This window comes from Balearica regulorum, chromosome 1 (assembly GCF_011004875.1).
Source record: "Balearica regulorum gibbericeps isolate bBalReg1 chromosome 1, bBalReg1.pri, whole genome shotgun sequence".
In the NCBI taxonomy this organism is placed as follows: Eukaryota; Metazoa; Chordata; class Aves; order Gruiformes; family Gruidae; genus Balearica; species Balearica regulorum.
This window is the reverse complement of record NC_046184.1, coordinates 172,531,411-172,550,311: the sequence shown is the minus strand read 5'-3', so window position 1 is coordinate 172,550,311 and position 18,901 is coordinate 172,531,411. Positions and strand designations below refer to the sequence as shown.

The 18,901-nt window shown below is 43.8% G+C and overlaps 1 protein-coding gene across 1 annotated transcript; it reads right to left on the bottom strand.

Annotated features, from left to right (window-relative positions):
* Positions 1–809: 809 nt before the first annotated feature.
* Positions 810–7,247, bottom strand: KCTD12 (potassium channel tetramerization domain containing 12). Its single transcript, XM_075741659.1, has one exon. It carries the CDS (start codon positions 5,988–5,990, stop codon positions 4,287–4,289), a length of 1,704 nt encoding a protein of 567 aa, XP_075597774.1. The 5' UTR covers positions 5,991–7,247; the 3' UTR covers positions 810–4,286.
* Positions 7,248–18,901: the final 11,654 nt, after the last annotated feature.

The following is an 18,901-nucleotide window of genomic DNA, read 5'->3' as shown; positions in this document are numbered from 1 at the left end:
AATAAGAAGTGGTACTATAAAGGAAATGAGACTTAAGGCTGCAGAAAGACAGACTCAAAGTTTTGTTGTTCATGGAACAACCTCCTTTCTTTTATTATTGCGTGATAACAAAGCTCTCGAATACTACCAAGCTGTCAAATAAAATAGTTGATTAAACTTCCCTCAGCTGGTTCCTTTGCATTATAACGATGCTACCCAAGAAAGATCTATTAAATATACAGGTGCTTCACATAGGTGGGTTTTACTGCCAATTCATTACTCATTTTCTGTGAACCTGCCCACGGGTTTACGATAAACCATTAGGTTTGTAATAGTTCACTAGAAATCACAGGGTAGCTAGTAAGATCACCCTTCTGTTCCTTAACAGAATTTCTAAATGCATTTCTCTCAGATCATCTGTTTCCTTAGGTATTAATGTTTCTTTCATTAAATAAGCACTATACCCAATGTTATTATTCTCTGGCTTCATAAAAAACATGAACATTTTTTTCAACAATTATTCTCTGCTATTCAAATTTAGTTGTTTAATCACTATGGTTTCCTGAGGATTGATTTATATTGACCAGTACTATAAAAATTCTCTGTGACACTTAAAAGTACGCAGTCTGAGCATTCTACATTTGTGTTTATCTTGCCACGGGTGTTACTAGAGATCCCTATTCGCGTAATATTCTTTACTTGAAGTTTCTGCTTTACATATTAGTTTTGAGTCTTTGCTGAAGTTACGAATATGATACTGTGGAAGAGAGAGCAAAGCTAACAACATCTTTACCAAGTGTAAAAAGGACAGCATAAACCACGCAAGTGAGTTAATATTTAAAGAACAAGAATTTAATTTGGTATGCAACTTTTTCCTAGGAGGATCTTTATTTTCAATGCTATACATGTGAATATAAGAATGAGTGACACGTTATCTACATGTATAAAAATATAAACATCCTACCAAACATCTGCAAAGTCACCCTTCATGATATGCATCACTGAAAAGACCTATGCCTTAACTTCTAATTAAAAGAAAGACTGCCTTTGCTTTTTTAATACCACTTGTAAATGCTACTGCATTCATCCATAAGTACATGAACCGTGAACAGCAACAGCTACAAAATGTATACAGGACTCCAGTATTGTGCCTTTAGATTTTGATCTTTCTGCACGTCAACAGGCCAGCAGAGTCGGCGTGTTTATCCGTTCTTTGAGCTCTCAACAGCAGACACCAGCAAAACTCAGGGACTTTGCCTCGGGCATTTTACCTTTTAAAAATTTTCCTGAAATTACTGAGTATTGTTTAAGAAAAATGTTGTCTTCTACAGCAAACCATCAAATGACTATTACATTTACGGCACCATCAATTTAAGCCTAAATGTAATGACTTGCCAGTAAATGAAGGGCCCCGTTTCCTACTACTAATAGCACTTAAGAGTTTTTAGCACGAACACAAAGATTAGAAAAATCATCATTTTATGTTTTTATTACACCCATTTTTACTTAAAGTTATGAGAATTTCTGGGTCATCTGCCAGCAAACGGATAGGCAATCATTGATGAAAATACAGGCAATCTTTGTTTTAGAGATGCATTCAGCCACCTGGAAGTTTAGTTATGATTCACATTCAAGCAAATATGTAATTGATTTCAATTCTACAAGCTGATGTTCATATTCAGTTTTTCCATAGAAACAGGTATAGGAAAACAGTAAAACATTACCATATTATGTACATAGCATAATATGTAAATGCTCAGCTAGATATATTATGAAATTCTGTAGCACTAAAATGATTAAAAAACTAAATGATTCGTGTAAAATGTTTATATACTGTATATATATGTACACTAAATCACAAGTTAAATTTAAAACTGCCCCTATTCATAGCTCCTATGATGGATTTAGAAAGCTACCAGATTCTTAAAAAAAGAAAGCTATCTAAAGCGAATTGAACACTTTACTGAAAACTGATTTTATACAAAATCTTAAAAAACATACTTCAGAATTACTTAACAGAAACTAGAAAAGGACAGTCATTATTCTTGAGAATGACATCTTAAAGACCTAATAGCTGTGATCAATGTCCCTTCACTTGTGGTATAAATAAGCACAAAGAAATCATCTCAGAGTAAGGCATAGGACAACCAGGTTTCGTTCCATCTTCAGGTGTACTGGCCTCTCACTCTATCTTATTGCTCATCTAATTTGGCAGGTATACATTTCTCTCCTTTTAAAAATACTCCATTATACAACTATCTACAACTGGACAATACCCAAAGCTTTCATACGCGCATCTTCAATTTAATCACATTGATAAACAATCTTGCTAATATTAAAAAAAAAAACCAACCCTTACAGTGATGCAAATTATTTTCAGGTTTATGTGGTTCTGCATGCACTTAATGAAAGACCAAGTGGTGACACAGACTGAGCACTGAAACGTAACTCAATAAGTACGTAGCTATAGCTCTTTTCAAAGGAATTAAGGTTTTAAGAATAAAACCCTACTGTGAAAATTCTTTGGTTAAAATACAAGTGCCATCAATATTTCTAAATTTGGGGTTAGAACAATTTCTTATTGAAGAGTTTTAAAAATGTTAATTTAAGCTTTTAATATGTACCACTAAATTCTTCACCACTTAGGATACATTTAGAATATTTTTCCATCAAGGTCCAAATAGACAATACAGGTTTTGAAATTACATTCAGATTTAAAAGGAAAGTGCTTTTGTACCCAAAATCTTCAAGAACTTATTCGAAAGAGCTGCTAGATCTTCCTCACTGTAAAACCTGCTGCTCAGATCGTCTGTTCCAAAGCAAGCTATGGCTGCCTCCTCCAGGAAAGACAGACTGTTAGCATGAACCAAATACAGCTTAGAAGGGGTAAATTTTCCCTGAAGAAAGTTGGCATTGTTCTTGTTTTCATAAGGACAGGGCTTAATCCTTTCTAAGAAGTATTACGTTTGTCTAGGAAGAAGTATTTAACTCTCAGCAGTGTCACTGCCTTGGTAGTACTGCCATTAAAACTAAGAAACTGTTTCTTATAAAAGTGTTTTCAGCATCAATTCTGTTGGCTTCAAGGTTTTACAGCACTAACATGACAAAACTTAAATAAGCAGGGTGCTCTTGATTACACTTACAATGTACATCTGCATTAATTCAACGTACATGATTTCACCTTCCCAGGAAGCAGGCCCTACCTTCACTCTGGCAAGACTGGCTTTATCTCGCCCCCATCATTTTGAGGGTGTTTTAGGAAATATGCATTGGCATTTCGATGCATATTGTAGACAATAATTTCAAGAGAATCGTAAGGACTTCACACCACCCATAAAAGTTACAATTCACAAGCACTTTAATTTTTCAAAGCGTTGTTGCTTTACCTCTCGAGGGAATAATCACGTGTCTCTGAGGACACTTTATAGTTCAAGTGGTTGGTTGGTTGGTTGGTTATCCAGCGAACCCATCCTTTCACATCAGCCTCAAGTGTCTGCTGTGCAGTTTAACAGCTTGGAGAGGGGAGTTCAGAAAGACAGGGAGTGGAGAGAGGAGATGGATGCAACCCATCATGAAGGGCCACATGCACGCCTACTGCAAAATTACTCTTCCCTACCGATGAAGTATGAGCCGGTACGTCAACCTCTCACAGTCAGGCACCACTTCTGTGTGATGGTCCTTCACAGACAGGCATCGCTTTGATGGGGTGAGGGGATAAAACAGACCATTCGGGATCTGCCCAACAAGGCAAAATCTTGCTTTAAGGGTACGGGGATCAGAAAAGACAGCCATTTGTCACATCATCTTCAACAGAAGTTGCTGAAAAGGAACTGAAAAGTTCCTCAGCCCCTAAATGGGTGGTTTTTTTAAACACCCTACCCTAACAGAGCCACCCCTTGGCTCCTGTGGCTGGAGAGGGGCAGGGGCTGGGCACACATGCACGCCTTTTCAGGGCAGGTATTTATCTTCTCCCACTACCTCTCTCCTTCCTCGCTACCAACACAGCTACTGGGAGGGGGGATAATGGTGCGAGCCGGGATGCAGTGCCCAAGCAGGGACATGGCGGCCGAGGCACGACACGGTGACCTCCTGTCCCCAGGGCCGTCAGGAGGTGCGTGCAGGAGGGGTGAGGGCTGCGCTGGGGGGCCGATCTGCCTTGTATGTGGAGGCAGGCACCGGGGTGAGGAAAGCGCAGGGGGACACAGCCCCCCTCCACGTCCTCCTTCCTCCGGGCCAGGAGGGGACCGTGGGTGTGAGGTTGTGCAGGGGCCGCCGCCTTATCCCCACGCCACGGGCCGGGTGGATGCTCAGTCCCGGCAGAAGACATACTCGGTGTAGCTGGTCCAGATCTTGTCATCGGCAGGACCGCCCTGCTCGGGGGCAAAGGCGCAGGTGCCGGTGGAGGAGCAGGCGGCCATGCGGAAGCCGGCCTCGGAAAGCCGGTCGAAGGCTTGCTCCAGGAAGTTGAACTTGAGGTAGTAGCGGGCAGTGTAGCGCTCGGGAGGGCGGTCGGGGTCGCGGCTCTCGTTCAGCGTCTCCCCGAAGACCTCCTTGGCCAGCGCCGTCTTGCCGCAGACGGTGATGCGGGCCACCCGCCGGAACTTGGCGTCGGCCTGCGCCTCCCGCCCGATGGTGTAGGAGCCCCGGTAGCCGATGGTGATGTAGCCCGAGCGTCGCCCGCCCGCCCCGTCCAGCGACTGCGACGGAGTGAGCAGCGGCCCGCCCGAGGGGCTGCGGCTGGCGGTGGGCGACGGGGCGGACGCCGCAGCACCACCGCCGCCGCCTCCTTCCAGCGGCTCGGCCTCCAGGTAACCGAGGAGCGGCGGCGGCGGCTCGTCAGCGCAGAGCGAGCCGTCGCGGTGCAGGGCGGCGGGGCGGGCGGCGGCGGCGGCCCGAGCTTGCGCCAGGCGGCGAGCCAGGTCAGGCAGCTGGAAGTACTCGGCCTCCCGCTGGAGGCGGCTGCGCTCGGGGAAGTGCTCGGGAAGCACCAGCTGCAGGTCCCGCAGGTAGTCCAGGATGTAGCGGAAGAGGAAGCCGTCGCGGTCAAGGAAGAACCGGCCCTTGCTGTCCCGGGGCAGCTCGCTGGGCTGCTGCTGCGAGAACATGCGCCAGAGCAGCGAGTCGCGCACCGAGACTACGGTGCAGCGCCGCGTCACATACACTTGCCCGCCCACGTTCAGCTCCACGATCTCCGGGAAGGACGACCAGCCGCCCGCCGCCGCCGCCGCCCCGCTCCCCGCCGCCCCGCTCCCTGCCGCCGGCGAGACGCCGCCGCCGTTTGGCAGCCCGCGGGCACTGTCCGCCAGGGCCATACCGGAGGGACCCCGCCGCCGGCGGGGAGCTGCCGCCCTTCCTCCTCCTCCTCCTCTTCCTCCGGCCGCCCGGGGTCCGGCGGGGCCGTCGCCGCCCGCGGAGGAGCGCGCAGCCCTCCGCCGCTGCCCGCCGGCGCTTTCCGCCCCGTCTGTCCCCGGAGCCGCGCGGGCGCTGCCGCTCCGCTCCCCGTTGCCCACTGCCGACCAGGCGCCTCCGTCGGGCTGCGAGCGGAGAGCCCCGGCGGTGGCAGCGGCGGCGGGGCCGTGTTTATGTAGCGCGGCCGCACCTCGCGGGAGGCGTGGGAGGCTGGCGGGAGGCAGAGCCGAGCGCACGGGGAGGGGAAGGGGACGGCCCTGCACTGACGCAGGGTCCCCCGTCGTCGTTCCTCCCCCCGTGGTTCGCCGTCCCCGGCTGCGGCGCAGACCCTCTTCTCGCCGGGTGCGCTCCCGCCGCGCTCCTCTCGCCCGGGACGGGCACCGCGGTGTGCGGCCGGCGGGGGTAAAACCGGGGGTGGGTGCGTGGGTGGGCCTGCGGGAAGGCCCCGGCCACCTCCACCCCGGCACCCCTCGGAGCTTTGGCTCGCTGCCCGGCTTCTCCGAGTTATCTCGTCTTTTCGCAGGCAAGAAACCCCCTCCGTACGCCCCGAGGTGCAGGAGCGGGGTAGCGGCGAGTCGCTCCTTCCCCACCGAAGGAGCCATGCCGTGCCCCTGCTAGTCTTTGTAAGGCTTGTCCAAACCCCGACCAAGTGAGACCCAAGACGAGGTAACCGTGTCCCTGCCTCCTGTCGCCTTCACGGGCGAGCGTGCCGTGCTGCCCGCACTCGCCTCACCCAGGTCCCCTGCCTGTTTCTGGGCTTGCAAGACACTCTCACCGCGCAGGGTTTTAACGCCCTTAAGGAGCCCGTGAAAATGTCCCGCCGATCCGCATCCCTGGGGGGACACTCGGCGGAAGCCGCAGCGCGCCCCGTCGGGAGGCACCGAGAGCGCCGTGCTGGGGGTGCCCGGTGTCGGGGCTGGGCTCCCGCGGGCCGGGGGAAGGCGTCGACGGCGAGGGGTACCCCGGAACGGATGGGGTCCCCTCCAGCCGCCTGTGAAGTGGCACTTTAACGTGAGAGCCTGGCTCTGCGTGGATATGTGTGTAATTGGGTGCCCTTACAGCTCAGATTTAATTTGGATTAATTAGGTACATCGGGATTTGCGTGAAACATAAGCACCTATTTAACATGCGTTGGCAGCGAGCATTTAAATTATGTTTCAGGCTTTTGCTTGAATTTCATCTACGTTTCTGTGTCTCTTCACAAGCAACAGCGGAGAGCTGCTGCCTCGATGTACTCAGTTCCTCTCTTCTGGGAATTCAAGTGTGCTTTCTTCCTCGAGAGAACAGCTGAAAGGACAGGAAGGTCTGAGGAGTATGAGGGTAATGGTCAATGCCTTCCTTTTGTAGGGGTGAAAGAAGCCATCTCCGGGCTACCCTGCTGCAAACGCTGTAATGCAGTGGTCCATGAAGTAGAAATCGAAAAGATGCAGAGAAAAGGGGTAAGAAGTCCTTCAAAAATTGAGAAGTGGGAGAGGAAGGAAAGGCAAGTTAGTTCTCAAAAAGCAAGCTAGGTTTGGCCAAGAGAAGAAGAGGAAGAAAAGGAAGAAGAGGAAGAAGAGAAGGAGTTGAGAAACATAAGTTTTGAAAAGGGAATAGATGACAAAGAAGAATGATGTGTCGAGGGAGAGCTAACAGGGAGATGTTGTGGTCTGAGGAAGGAAACGGGAAGGACTTGGAGTACCAGACACTCAGAAGTTACAGGAGTTTAATCTGAACAAGACTAAGAGTAGGGCAGCAAAGATGCAGAACATTACTTTTTCCATGTGGGAAAGCCAGCTGCCAGGACTTTGACCACCAAGTATTTTCATTTGTGGGAGGAAAATGGCAAAGTAGGTTAACTGATCTTTTGCTGGCATTTTGTAACAAGCAGCTTTTTCTCTTTCTTTCTTTGTTTTTCTCTTTCTTTCTTTCTTTCTTTCTTTCTCTCTCCTTCCTTCCTTCCTTCCTTTTTTTTTTTCTTTTGAGGGGAGTAGTAGAGAGGTGAAAACAGTTCTGGTAGATTAGGGAAAAAATAAAGTAAGCCTGAATGAAGTTGTTTTGCTACCCATTCAAACATCTGAGTTTGTCACTATAGGAAAAAAAGGGAAAATAACATGACTTACCTGCTAGCACACAGGGAAACTTTGTTTTCTTCCCTTATACTATTTTAGGGTCAATTCACTAGACTAAAAGCACATGAAATTTTCACATGGTAGTTTGCTGGTGACAGTTTCATGGAGTTACTTTTACCTCTCAGTCTCTTAATGTGGCATCTCCCCCCACATCACCCTGCTCTTGGCCATACTTAGCAAGAAGCCACCTCAAGAGCCTCCCACAGATTCATATTTTAAACTCCGCTTCCCTAGTGTGGGCTCTCTATTGAGAGCACTGTGATTAAACTGTGCACCCAGAAGATGAGATCATATAGTGCTCGTGCGGGCACTTATTCATAGCAGAATTTACAGTGGAAGATTTGGTACCTACCAGCAGGTGAGTCTTACAAATGCTCCCATATAAAAAAATGGGATGTTTAATTAATCTGTTAATTAAACTTAATTTCTCTGGCATTAAGTGAGTATTAACGTAGGTTAACAAAAATAGCACTAACATATTTATTAGACTTGAGCTTTTATTTGCCTTGAGCTTTGTTAGATTTGAGACTAGACATCGTAAGACCTTAGCTTACTGGATCTTCCAGCTCACGTTTTCAGAAGCTTCACAGACAAGTGAGTTACACTGCTCCTTCAGATGCCAGCTCCCCAGAGCTTTACCTCCGCTTGCCTGGCATCTGGTGGGAGGCCAGATGAGAAGGACCCACCGTGCTCCTGTGCAGCACTGTATGATCTCCAAAGCCATGCACATTATGGGGGGGGCAGGGGACACGGCTGTAACAAGCACCTCATTCGGGCCACTGTCCCAGGTCTTTCTTTAGGGGTACAAACCAGCCCGTCCCACTGCAGTGTCCTATGTCCCAATGTGCGGGCTGACCCCTGAGTCCCCTTCAAAAAAGAGAAGGAGGAGCCTTCTCATGGGAAGATACTGTTCATACAGCCTGTTCAACAGTCCTGGGCAAAGACCCAGATTGCAGTGTTTGTCTCTGAGATAGCTGTCATTTTCTGGGCTTAAAAACATGCCCAGCACTGAAATATCTGGTTTGAAGCAACTGCTCCTCAGAAAAAGTATATTCTCTGGGCATCTTGCTGCTTCTTTATGCAAGCGGGGATGGTTTGCCTGGCTGCAAGGCTGTGGTTATTGTAACTTCTTTCTCTAACAGATTTTTTCCCCTCTTTTCACGAAATATTCAACTAGTTCCTTCTCCATTTCTTGTCTCTTTTCATTTGGCTACATTCTTCTCCAGTGAGGAGAATCGGACTTCATCTGGGGGTATTAAAATGGGTAAATATATCAACTATTTTTTACTTAAGTGTCAGTCACCGGGTTGTGTAATACAGTCATAATCTCAGTGGTTTATTCTTATTTTGTGTGGGAGACAGAGTGAAATATTAGTACGTGTAACATTCAAGGCTGCCACAGAATGCCTCATTAGGCATAGTCCCCCCGTAAAAGGAGTTAAATGTGGTCTAATGGACAGGGTAGGCTTCATGTCAACAAATGTGTAGTAGAATTTCTTTGTGCAGTACTGTGACATTTCTAAGCAAGAGCTCCTTCAGATATGAGAGTTATATTTCAGTGTTTGCTATTAGCTACCAGAACTAGCTACGTGTTGGGGGCATGCTGTCTTAATCTGATGGGATCCAATAGCTTTTCTTTGCATATTTTGAGAAGTTTACACTGTTGTTCTGGGATGGGGTTTGATGAGGGGAGTTGGAGGGGTTTTGGGGGGGGCAGGAGGGTGTGTGCTTTTGATGTGTCAGTGTTTAGAAAGATGTTTCCACCGCGATTCCCAGCAACACTGGTCTGGGATGCAGAACGAGCTCCTATTTTACATTTTGGGTAGTGCATGCATGGGTGGTAATCTGGTCCAGGTTTATTCAAGCAGAACGATTTCCTTCACAAGCCATAGAGAAAGGGTAACACCTAGTGGGAGTAAACCCACATTGCAGTTAATAAATGCAAAGGCCTCCAAAGTCTCACCAGCACGACCCAAGATACGTAACAAAGAGAAAACTATATGGTTTTGGTCACAAAAAGTAGATGTATTGCTATATTCATCTTCATCTTGAGAAACTTGACAAAGCAAAACCACATTTTATCTCTGTTCTGAACTAAAAGCAGTCGTTAGCGTTTATTATTTCTTCTTTCAGTCTGTATTGTGTGAAATGGTATAAAATATAATTGTGTGAAATGGCTTTAAAAATACCTAATTAGATATGACTGAATTGTTTGAATGTTTAATACTGAATTCAGTGAAATATTTAGCTTTCTGCATAAAACCAACAAAAGGATTTAGTGATCTAAACTGAACTAGAGGTCCAACTATGCTCATTTAAGCTTCACAATATTGCTTAGATAGTGCAGGAGAAAGGGTATTGTTAGTCCCACAGCAGATTTTATTGTCTAAGAGTGGAGAACTCTTCATATTTTGGGGACTTATATGCTCTCTAAAATGTGTGCAGTTCCGTAGGTTTGACTTTCACAGTCAAGGGATGGGTAAAATTATCAGGCTCAGCGTTATACTCAAGTGACACCAAGTAATGCTGCCAGAAACTTGAATTGTGCATTATTCCATCTAAAGACAGAAGAACTCACCTCCTTCTAAAGAGAGTAAGTTCTCTCTCTCTGCAAACTCAGTCTCACATACTGTATATAGCTGGACAACACAAATATGCAAATTCATAGATTTCCATATTTCATGTGAATTGTAATGAATGTTATCTGTGAAGTTATATCTGATAATAGCTGTTCAGAGATCTTTTGCCTGTGTGTTTGCTTATACAGTTGAATATGTTCAGCTGGAACTGCATGTTCTAGGAAGTCCAGCTGCTATGAAAATACACGTGTTCAAGCATGAATGACATTAAACTGAAGGAAGGTAGATTTAGATTAGATATTAGGAATCAATTCTTTATTGTGAGGGTGGTGAGGCACTGGAACAGGTTGCCCAGAGAAGCTGTGGATGCCCCCTCCCTGGAAGTGTTCAAGGCCAGGTTGGATGGGGCTTTGGGCAACGTGGTCTAGTGGAGGGTGTCCCTGCCCATGGCAGGGGGATTGGACCTAGATGATCTTTGAGGTCCCTTCCAACTTGAATTATTCTCTGATTCTTCAATATCATAGAATCATAGAATGGTTTGGGTTGGAAGGGACCTCAGGGTGCTCAAGCACTTTCCTCCTGTCAGGGTGATACAGACATTGCTCTGAATACTTTTGTGAGGGCAATGCTCTGCAGAGGCTGAGGGAGAGGGAAGGAGGACAGCCATTAGCTGTGTATTCCATGTGTTTGGCCAATACAGAGCTACAGAGTGTGGCTGACAAACATAATCAAGTGAGCAATTAATGAAGTTCAGAGCTGTATTAATTTCCTTCAAACACCTTTGCAAAAATTGGAAGGCAAAAGGTACCCTCTCAAGGTAATGGTGACATGCAGGTTGTTTCTGCCTCAGTAAAGAAAAGCATTGAAGGGCACACCTTCCAAACACATCTTGAGCATCACTGAATTTTGACACAAGAATAGAGGCTTTGCACCTTATGCCAAATGTGGAAGTACCCCCAGCTGCTTCTTTTCAGGTGATATCTAGGAAAATGTGATGCTTGGTTTCCTGTTTCCCTGCTTTGGTTTATTATCAGGAAGTTACAGCTCTGATACCAGAAAAGCAGAGGACAGCTATATCATTTTATAATATGTGCTGCTGCAGTATTTTACATGCACAATATGTGAGGTTTTTCTGCTCTACTAAATTACTCATAACCCCTATGGAGCAGTTTTAAATCAGGGTTCTTTTTGTGAGTCTTGGCTCTCTGAAATTAATCTTCTGTATCTCTGTGAAACGTTTCATTCATGTCTTCAAATCTTCCCTTGACGATTTTCCTATCTGTGAATAAATAACATTCTGACCCAGCTTCTGCCACAGCAACGACAGAAAGACAATCAGACCTTTGCAAACATGAGTGGAAACAACATCGATCTTCCGCATTAATCATCAGCGTGGATCAACAGCCTTACGCCGTCTCCTAGAATTCGACAGTATGAGGATTCAGCGAAAGAGCTTCTCCTAACAGGGAAAATGCAACTTATTATCTAGCTAATTAGGATATCAAACCCAACCTCTACTCCCACTTCTTATCAGCCTGCTTTTCTATAGGGTTGGTCAGGCTTCAGAATAGGTTTTAGTGGGGAAAAAGCACATTTTTTGGAGGCAGCTACAATCAAAAGATAAGAGCATTGGTTTGCAGAGGAGCAAGCTAAGAATTGTCCCTAAGTCTATTCTTCTGAGAAGCTAATCACAAAGGTGGTATCATTCCCGAGCAGGAACTCTACGCAACACAAAATGCTTTTTAATGAAATTTTCAAAGTTTACAAGTCTTGCTTATACTCTTTTCTTACAAAAAGAAGGAAGGAATTCAAAACGTATTGATATAATTATTCTTTTCAACAGAGTGATTCTTCAAAGGTAAAATAGATAGTAATGACATTGGTGATTGTGTATTCGCTTTAGCTGTGAATATTGGAGGTATACTGTTCACTAATCTAGCACTTTTCAAAATCATTCCTGTGGTCAGTGAACAGTAATTAATGCATTTGCTTTTGCTTTCTGCCACTATGTAGCAACGCAAGCTGTGCTTAAACAATGTTAACTCTTAATTTAGATTAAACCAACAAAGGAAATGCAATCATTCATTTTGACAGACTCGGGAATTGAATGTTCTGCTTTGTTCTCTTTGCATCTTTTTCTGTTGAAATCAATTTAAAATTCCTGTTATGTTTAATAGAAGACATATCACAATCCTTACCAGGGATGCTTACAGCATCTATAAAGGTATGAAGAGGGTGAAAGCCCTTAGGTGAAAGCCCACAGCAGGCACTCTAGTATAGATAAGCTGGCAACTGATTTTTTATTACCTTAGTTGCTTTACTTGACTACCCAAGAAAACCATGTTTGCATCATTTTTTTTTCTCTCCGAGACCAAAGCTTGTATTGTTGATGGCAGAACTGACCGTATTGGTGTCAAACTTCTGCTTGTTTCACAGCCCATGTAAACTAATGAGCGATATTAAACTGTCAAGGACTGAATGGCTTCATGACATTTGTATAGTGTATCACAGTCCCCTGCTTGCTCACGTACCCCCAGGGTATCAGTCCTAAAGGATGCTTTGACTATGGCAGAGGTGGTTCCAGCTTTCTACTGGATTCCACAGTTAAGTATCTGTCCACCAGGCTTCATCACCTCTTGACACAGACTGAAATGAAATTAATTAAGTCTCATTAAAGACTCGGTGTTCACCTTCCCCCCCTGGAAGATGAAAAACAATTTATATACACGTAAAGAGAGAGAGCCTTTATCATTAGGATACTCAAACTTGTTTCTCCTTTGGCCTCGGAGCGCAGACCCTCCTACGTGGAGAGTGCAGCTCCGCAAACTCTTAGCTGTTCCAGACATCCTGGAAAACATCCATTCTGTCCGGACCTTGCCAAAGTCCGTGTCACTGATGGCTCTAACTAGGGTTCATGCCAGTGGGGACATCTGTGAGTGAAGGCTGTAATTAGATACTGTTAGCTCCTGCAGGCAGTGTATCTCAGCTGTGCAACCCATGCCAGAACAAGATGCTGGACCTCCTATTCACTGATAGCCTCCCTGACCTGCCACGTAAACTAACATGTCATGGAGAATACATTTCTTTTCATTTACTTGGCAGGGGAAATGATTTGCTGCCTAACTGCCAAAAAATTCTGCATAGGGAGTGAAATACCAGAAGTCAGTCTCTGCTAGGGCCAAAGTTGAGTTTGCCAGAACATTTTCCTTCAACCCTCATCCTCAGCAATGTTTCCAGAACTTCTCCTACTCATTATCCACTGCATAACCCAACTTGATTTTCTGCTTGGACTGAGCCAAGCTCGAAGAAACTTGGAATCAACTTCATCAGGCGTAGCTGATGGTTCCCCAGCTTCCTGACCTGCCGTGCTAATTAGACATTACTGCCCAAAGTAATGAAACGCAGTTGCTTCTCACCTGTAAAGAAAAACTGACAGTTGCTGCAGTTTATTTGGGGGTGAGTATGACAAAGCTGTCTTCCTTCTAAGGGAAGTTTACTGGGTTTATTTTGCTTTTTAGTTAAAGAGGCCAAAATGGGATTAATATGTCGTTCTTTCCTGTTTCAAGTGTTTACATAGAGGGATTGTGGCTCTGCTTTGGAGGGATTTCCTGTAACATCATCTGTCTAAAATATCTGGGGGTTTCAGTCATGTAGTTAAATATAAACATAAATAATACATTATTACTAAAAATGAACATATCAACTTCAGTGTTTGAGGACATTTAAGAAATATGCAGAAGTGTTTAGATTTAATGAAGTAAATGGCTGAATTCACAGACAAATCACAGCCACTTAATTCCAGCAGTCTACAGACTCTTTAAGCCCTCAAGAACTAGATTTTTAAGAAGTTCTCCTCTCTTTGTATACCTGCTAACAAAATAAAGATTACTTAATAGTGACTTATGAACTAAGCACAGAAATTATCTTTCCTGTATCTGCAACAAGGCAATTGCAGAAGTACAAGCCATCAAGTTTTGCTAGCCTGGAAAGAGTTATGCCCATACAAAGGAAATAATTGGGTTTTTTTGTTTTCACCTTTTAATTTTTCATGTGGGTTGTGTATGTGCAGTTTTTGCCAAACTGCCTTTCTCAGAAAATGGAAAGCTTTCTTCATTATTGTTTGTATTTTTTTAACTGTATGCCACAAGTCTAGATTTTATCAGAACTGAGTCCCCTAAATAAAATCCTTTCAAATAAAATGAGCAAAAAAAATCTATTCATCTCAAGGAGGTTAAATCACATAGAAATAGGTTGAGATTATAGGATGGAACTTAGTGAAGGGGGAGCTTATCTGAGAGGCAGGAGATAAGCATAAAGCCTGCAGTCATAGTGACAAAAAAGGCTTCTGGAATAAGAAAAGATCCTGTAAGTCAAGACACTGTCTGTGACTGACAGTCTGAAAAAGGAAAGAATTAAAATTGTCAAGCATAAGGCTTGTTAAGAGGGAGGAGGAGAAGGGAAGAAATTAAATATATAGCTAAGGAAAAACAAAATAAGTACAGAGCAATTCTTTCTGTATTTTCTGAGCCTTCAAGTACATATTTTCAGTGTTTTAGAGGCATACAATAGCTACGTGGCCAGGTCTTTAATACTGTATATAGACAATAAATGTGGTTATTCGGACCTATTTGATGGTGGAGTGACTTTAAACAGTAAAATACTCGTCAGTAACCTACCCAGGTGACTTCTCTTCTTAACCTCTCAGCCTTTGTCCTCAGGTCAAGGCTGATGTGGCTGTCCCCTTGACTTCTACTGAAAAAAGATGATGTTTGGATCACTGCTGTTTGACAACAGGAGATGTACTAGTAGGGCATGTTCTGTTTACTTTCTCCAAGAAAACTCTACGTTTTTCCTTTTACTGTGCTGGTGCTTTTTCCCCGTCATCCAGAGTGAATATATTCAATGCACCTGTCTGGGTTTGTTTGGTTTTTTTTTTGCTTTGTAGTAGAAAAAAAATGTTTGGGAAGCCAGAGGAGGTGCTTACCTGCAACCCTAAGAGTTGGCATCTTTGCAGGTACAAGAGGACAGATTATTCACAGCACCAAATCAACTACACATCGCGGGCCAGGAGTAAGATGGGTTGGAGGAACAGATGAATGGAATAGAGAAGGTCTTCTGGTAGCTATGCAAAGGAAAAATATTTGTAACGATGTTTAGTATTAGTAACTATATTACCCACAGGAGCTCTTCAGAAGTGAGCTGGGCACATTCCAGCAATAGATATTTGATATACAGGTTGGGAAACATCAAGATAATCTCATCTATACATATTATAATGGCTGACACTCTGTAAAACTGATTGTACAATGACTGCCCAACTAGTTTTTCTTAGTTTCATGTAATTTATTCTTCTGCATAAAACCCTTTTTCCCATCCACTGAGCAAAAATTGTTTTGCTGATATTGTGCTTTCTCTGTGAAGAATAAAATTTGGTTTACTAATCTCAGCTGGGTATTGTCAGTAAGCTTATTGAGCATTTAAACCTTAGAGATCACACCAGCTTGAGCTAACACCCGGTTTGTTCCATTCACCGGTCCCGCGTCTTATTTCGAGTGTTCCTGTAGGATTTAAACAATTCCTATTCCACTTACCCGGAGCACAAATACTAGGTTCTGTAAGAAAATTTGTGACACTGTAAAGATTCTTGGTTGAAGACACAAAGCTCATTAGCCACACAATTCCCACTTACATTAATTGAAGCTGTTTGGCTAAATCTTGGACTAGATGATCATTGTAGGTCCCTTCAAACAGAAATATTCTGTTCTATTCTATTGCTCAGCTTTGAGTATCTCAACCCTTGTTATTATGAAAATCATAAATCCATCCATACTTCTTCTGGCAAATTGCTGCACAGGAAAGCATAGCTAATTTAATTAATTAATCCCTACCCCTAAAGCACAAACATCTATCACCTGAGCTAGTTAGACAGTAGGTAGTTTTGTTTTCTTTTGAGCTTTTGTATCAGATTGAGAGACAATGTACTGGAAAATGCACATGAAGTCTAGATATGTTTTGTCCTCTAACACTGCATGAATAAGCAAATATGTACTAATTTGCCCCATATGATTTTGTCTTAACCTGTACTTGCCATCCTTGTTATGTTTGAATTTCATAGTAGCTTGCTACCGTAACTTATATTCAGCTGATTTCTTGATTTTTTTTTTTTTTTTGGTATGTGTGTGTGTCATGTGTTTTAGCTAGGCTGGGAGGGAACATGGGACATCACGTTCAATGTCATCATTTGTGTTAAGATTCATAGTAATTTTCTTCAGAAAGGACTCTGAGTACATTCACAGTGATTTGGCTGGGCAAACCTCCTGGCCTGATGCATCCAAATGAGGCCCCAGTCAAATATGCCTCAGAGGGGAAATGCCAGGCATCTGGCTGTCCGGGACACAATGCTGTTAGTCCCTTTCTCACAGCTGAGAATCGTGCCTGGCTATAGAAATATTCCTTTCCTCCACTCTTGTTCAAACCAGAAATGCTAGAAGCTAACCTGCTTGAATTTGCAGCGGAGGAGGAAAGAAATACCTTGGCATGTATTTGTCTCAGTCGCCTTTTCTCTAACACCCTGAAGAATTTCCAGGCATAAATAAAAATTACTAAAGGCAGTAGTAGAGCAAGGCTCAGGTTGAGGGATTTGAATGATTTATGAGCGAAGACTCTAATAGGGACAAGAGAATGGGCTTACAAAGCAGTGTTAATATACCTCGGGCAGGGAAGCAGTAAGCAGCTTGACTTGATAAGCAAGGATGATCCTGATTCAAAGCAGCGAAAGACAAAGTATGAGCAGGTTGTAATGCCACACTGTGTGCCAAGTGCTGTTTTTAATGTGAAAAGCAGTTTTCTTTAGAATCTAGCACGAAGAAGCGAAGTTCCAAAAGCCAGAAAGCAAATCTTTCTTGATAGAATCTACATGCAAATGTAAATACAGAAGTTGAAATTTTGGCCTCTCTCAACTCGGTAGCAAAGTTCCCTGCGGTTTGAGCCAGGATTTCACACAGCATGCGTGACTGCACTGTATGAGTGCCTTTCCATACACACTTCTTTATTTCATCTAAGCATTTCCTAGGGGAAGATCTGAAATTTAATTTCCCAAACAGTGCAGTGACTTTCCTTCAAAATTTACATACGCGTTGTTGTAAGACAAAACCACCACCCCTTTGGCAGTTTCTGGCAGTCTTTGCAACTCAGTAGTTAAATCACAAATTCTAATCAAATTTTTTAATAAAGTATCATTGAAAGCTCCAGGGTCACAAGCCTAGCTCTTCAAACCCCGGTATAGTTTCTTTAGCACTGACTTTATAGTGACCTTAGAAATATCCTTCACTAGTCAGGTCTGTTGTGACTGAATTAATCTGGATGAACTGCATCTCTTGCTATCCATGAACATCAGTGCCCCATTTCCACAAAATTTTAGAGCATCACTAGTAGCTATTAGCTTGTGCCAATAATGTACCGGTTTAGCACTACGAATGTTGTGACAGTTTCTATCGTGACCTTAAAATAGTAACTCTGTAGGTATATTTCTGGTAGTGTTTATCAAGGACAAGACTTCTAAGACTCAGGCTAATAATTTCAGCTGTATAGGAGAGGTGATGTAGAAAAAAATGTTAATCTATGCACTATCATTTTTGAGTCATGCATTTTAATATGATTTTGATCTTAGTTTTCTTGTGTATTATTCTTTCTATTTTCACTCTTTCTGGCTATCATCCATCACGGCTCTCTTTAAGGACAGCATTGCTAATATAAAGCCTTAGCCTGGTGAGACGCTAATTGCCTGCAGTTTCAGTAAATTCCTAACAAAACTCTTTACACTGAACTAGCCAAAGATAACAGCATCAAAGTATGTGACTAAGCTGCAAAGCAGGTGGCAAGATGGCTTGTTCTCTTTTTGAAACTGCGACAGGACGTTAATGAAGGCTTATTTTATTTCCTGATATTTTGTAAGGGACAAAGTCAGTATTTAATTATATGGTAAATATTTTTTAACTTTTTTTTTTTTTTTTAAATTTACAGTAAATGTACTTTTACAGTATATACCAACTTTTACTACCCAAGCTGCGGTGAGTGAGAGCCACGTCCCTGGGAGCAGTAGGTGGCACTGCTGTCTCTGCGCTCCGCTTTGAGGCGTTGCAGTAGCTCGAAGTAGCTCGAAGAAGCCATTTCACGAAGCGTATCTAATAGTTCAGGTTCCTGCAAAAAGAGGCACTTTTGCTTCCGGGCACTTTTGCTAGTGCCAATTACCCTCCTCAAGGTGGTGCGAACTTGCCCTCCAGAATCTGAACGGTATCGTTCTCCATGTGAAATTCCTCAGAGCCATGCGTATAGGGTTTGCTCCAGTGGACATAGCCAGCAGTATAGGTGTATAGCAAGGAGTACAAGTGACTTTTTGTTACTTTTCTTTTTAACCCGTTTTGTTTACCTAAAAGTGTATCTTTACTGCTGTCGTTGGCAGCCTTCACATGCCATCTATTCCTAGAAGTTTAAAAAAAAGTGTTACCACTGTTGTGCAAGTAAAAATTATTCCGAAATCCAAATTGTTCCAAAAAAGTTGTTCCAGAATCAGGTGATTAATTAGCAATCACTTTTACTTCAGCTCTTTTCTCAGCAGCAAATACAGTAGCAGTGTCAGTGACAGGAGCAAAGACTACCGATGCAATAGCCTAGTGCTTCACCACGTAACTAGAAGTGTGTGGGGAAGGCAGTAGACAGGAAGCCTCGCCATGCCTTTGTCTTCTCCAGGTCTGCAAACTCTGCAGTCCATGGCTCTGAGGTCAAGTGAGACTGGCTGGCTTTTGTCCACTCTGCTAATGGCTC

Excerpts from the sequence above, each read along its gene's own strand:
- KCTD12 (XM_075741659.1), bottom strand. The coding sequence starts at position 5,990 with ATGGCTCCTTCGGTGGGGAAGGAGCGACTCGCCGCTACCCCGCTCCTG.